The sequence below is a fragment of the Cajanus cajan genome, chromosome 4 (genome assembly GCF_000230855.2).
Source record: "Cajanus cajan strain Asha chromosome 4, NIPB_CcT2T_4, whole genome shotgun sequence".
Lineage (NCBI taxonomy): Eukaryota > Viridiplantae > Streptophyta > Magnoliopsida > Fabales > Fabaceae > Cajanus > Cajanus cajan.
The window spans coordinates 12,819,367-12,822,594 of NC_138520.1; the positions used below are offsets into that span (position 1 = coordinate 12,819,367).

Below are 3,228 nucleotides of genomic sequence, written 5' to 3' on the forward strand. Positions count from 1 at the left end.
CAAGTGGATGTATAAAATTGGCCACACCCGGTTCTCTTGATCAAATGTTGTGAACCACCATGCTCTAGGAGCCAGCTGGCAGTTTTGAAATTCGCCTCAGACCCATTTTAGTTAACTACACAAGACACAATGTTGTACTTATACGCATAAAAGCAATTAGCAAACTGCCATATTAACCAACCTATTTGCTAAATAGTTTTCCAAATGTTATTCATGATATGCAAAATACAATGCAATATGCCTGAGGCATCAGATTTTGAACATTCATACGACATGCAAAAATGTCAGGCGATTATTGATACAAGTCTCGTCAAGCAGTAATACTCAAATTTCCGAGTTACATAAACACTTGCTAAACAAAAAAAAAAAAAAGGATTCCAAGGCCAAAGATGTCTATGGCACGTTTCGACATTATCCAATAAATCAAAAAAATTGTGGACTCGTTCCACTAGGAAGCAGATGGAGGTTTTCAACCAATCAACAACTTGTTCTCATCCAAGAAGGTATAAGTTGGTACCTCCAGATTGTATGGTGCTGGTCCCTTCCTAATTCTGCCAGAAATATCATAATGTGAACCATGGCATGGGCAAAACCATCCACCAAAGTCACCAGCATTTGGCAAGGGAATGCAACCCAAATGTGTGCAAACCCCAATCACAATGAGCCATTCTGGGTCCTTGACTCTTTCGGCATCCTGCTGGGGATCACGAAGAGATCCAACATCAACGGTGTTTGCCAGCTTAATATCATCTTCTGTTCTGCGCCTGATGAATACTGGCTTTCCACGCCACTTAACAGTCACAGTGGTGCCTGGCTCAATGCTAGAGAGATCAACTTCAAGTGAAGCCAGAGCAAGAACATCCTTACTTGCTGACATGCTGAGCACAAACTTGAGGACAAGGAGACGAACCAGAGAGGCATAGATAAATCTACCACCAGATAGGACAAAGTAGGCAAATGCCCTTTTGCTTGGGTCACCAGGAGGAAATCGTTCGTGGTTGTGTTCATCATATACAATCTTTGATGAAGGGTTTTTAACAGCTGATACAGTTGCAGGAATTTCAGGAATAATACTGTTTTCTTTGGTGTGGATCAGGGTTTCAGTAGCAAAACCTGGACAAAATAAAATAAAATCAATAAATCCAAGAAAAGCAAGACTTCAACTAAAGGAAGAACCCAAAGAATCAACATATGCACAAATCACAATTCAAAACTACAAATTCAAACCACCAGAGTGACATAATATATGAAACAGTGTATAATTTACCTACGTTTCAATTTCGACAAACTGGCCCACCAGAATACATAAGTCTTATTAAGGAATAACAAAATTCATAAACACTTTGCTATAAAATATTGATACAGTGAGACAGAAGAGTGGTAAATCATAAACCTCACTAACAAATAACAGAATACATAAATACTTTGCTATAAATTATTGATCCAGTGATGTAGAAGAGTGGCAAATCAAATGTTGACACAAAGAGATACCATATAGCATACAAATAGAAAAATCACAAGGATTATCATGCCCCATTAAAAAATGTTTAGTGTCCAACCAACTAAACAGCTTAGTAACTATTTACACACTTACATTGCAGCCAGCATCAAAAGTGCAAAACAATCAACCTCATTATTTCAACCCAATCGAGTTTTAAAGACAGCAATGAATCTTTACCAGCTAGTAGTACCACAAACAGAAGAATACATATAATTAGTTAGCAACTTTTTCAACATGTTAGTTTACATCCATACACCACTATGAAAAATAAATTTCCACTTTCACCCCTAACGGTTTTCTTTATATACCCTTATTGAACAACACAACACTGTTTTTACCATAATTCAAAGGAGCACAAAACTGTCTATATTGCTGTCTACTATCACAGATGCCCCTCCTAGTTTTGATATACAATAATGACAAACAGCAACTAAATTTCCATCAAGGAAGCAAAAAGAGCTACACTTCCACCGGAATGGATTAAAACTGCATAGACAGTGAATATATGGCCATGAAACATTTAACTACCAATCAGGTTGCTTAAATTTCTTCAAACCAAGAGTTATCTATAAGTATAACAGGTAATGCGAGATAAACAGATAACCCCAAACCGAATTTCACCCCAAAAAAAGATGCAAATAGTAGCTCAGAATCCAAACTCACAATTCCAAGTGAAGAACACAAGAACGAATCTCACCCCATATTCTATTCTTCTTTAAATAATAATAAATAAATAAAACCTTTAAAAATCCAAAGGGAGTATTCGACCTCCAAAAAGATTGCAATCAACAAACGAAACGCTTCCTTAAGCTAAAACCTTTTTACGTAAATCAGCCACCAGCACATCGATCACATTAAAATTTTAGCCTCACACATGAACACAAACATCCAAAACAAAAAAGCATCCAATCAAAGACACGCATCACGCAGAAACGAACCCTAAGATCCAAAAAAAAAAAAAAAAAAAAAAAGAGCGAAACGAATCGTTTAGAGGCTTCGAATAAATGAACACAAGGGGAAGGCTAACCTCTGATGGGAAGGAAGAATTGGGGTCGGGGCGAAAACGGGTCGGATCTGCGTTCCTCGGAGGGCGGTGCGGCGGGGCTCCGGGAGAGAAACGCGGCGGCGGCGTGGTTGGCCCTCGACGGAGTGGAGGAGAGAGAGGAAAGCCTCTTAGCTGCGAGCCTCAACATGTTTGTTCTTCACCTTTCTCTTCGTTCGTTCGTTCGTTCGTTCTCGCCCTGCGATTGTGCCTCTTCTGTTCAACGGAACCACGAAACTCTCACAACGAAACGAAAATGTCTCTCCATGAATGTCATGTCATTATTCAGAGCCAGTTTTTGCCTCGGGTTTGGGCTGGGCCGAACCTTGTCTCAAAAGTTCACGCTCGGCCCACAATGTCTTGGGTTGTTGGTTTTTGAATTTGGGGCCTGCCATGCCCCAGTGTCACCGAAGCTATGGCCCCGACTATTCACACTCCCCCTTTTTCTCCTTCACACAACTTTTTTTTTTTTTTTTTAACTTTAATTTCCTCCTTTCACACCCCTCCCTCTTCCACCTCTCCTTTCCCTTTAACCATGTTTTCTTTGATGAAAAAATATAAACTCCTAATCATACAAAAATCATATAGATGCAAAATTATAGTATATTATTATATAAATATAGAAAGAATGATAGAATAAAATTTGTATATCTTATGTAAAGAATTGTTTTATCTTACTCTTCAT

The 3,228-nt window shown here is 38.7% G+C and overlaps 1 protein-coding gene across 1 annotated transcript; it reads right to left on the reverse strand.

Annotated features, from left to right (window-relative positions):
- Window positions 1–226: 226 nt before the first annotated feature.
- Window positions 227–2,818, reverse strand: LOC109798761 (cytochrome b-c1 complex subunit Rieske-4, mitochondrial). Its single transcript, XM_020359148.3, has 2 exons — window positions 2,529–2,818; window positions 227–1,113 (listed from the first exon to the last, which is right to left on the reverse strand). Exons 1-2 carry the CDS (start codon window positions 2,692–2,694, stop codon window positions 470–472), a joined length of 810 nt encoding a protein of 269 aa, XP_020214737.1. The 5' UTR covers window positions 2,695–2,818; the 3' UTR covers window positions 227–469.
- Between the last annotated feature and the right edge of the window lie 410 nt (window positions 2,819–3,228).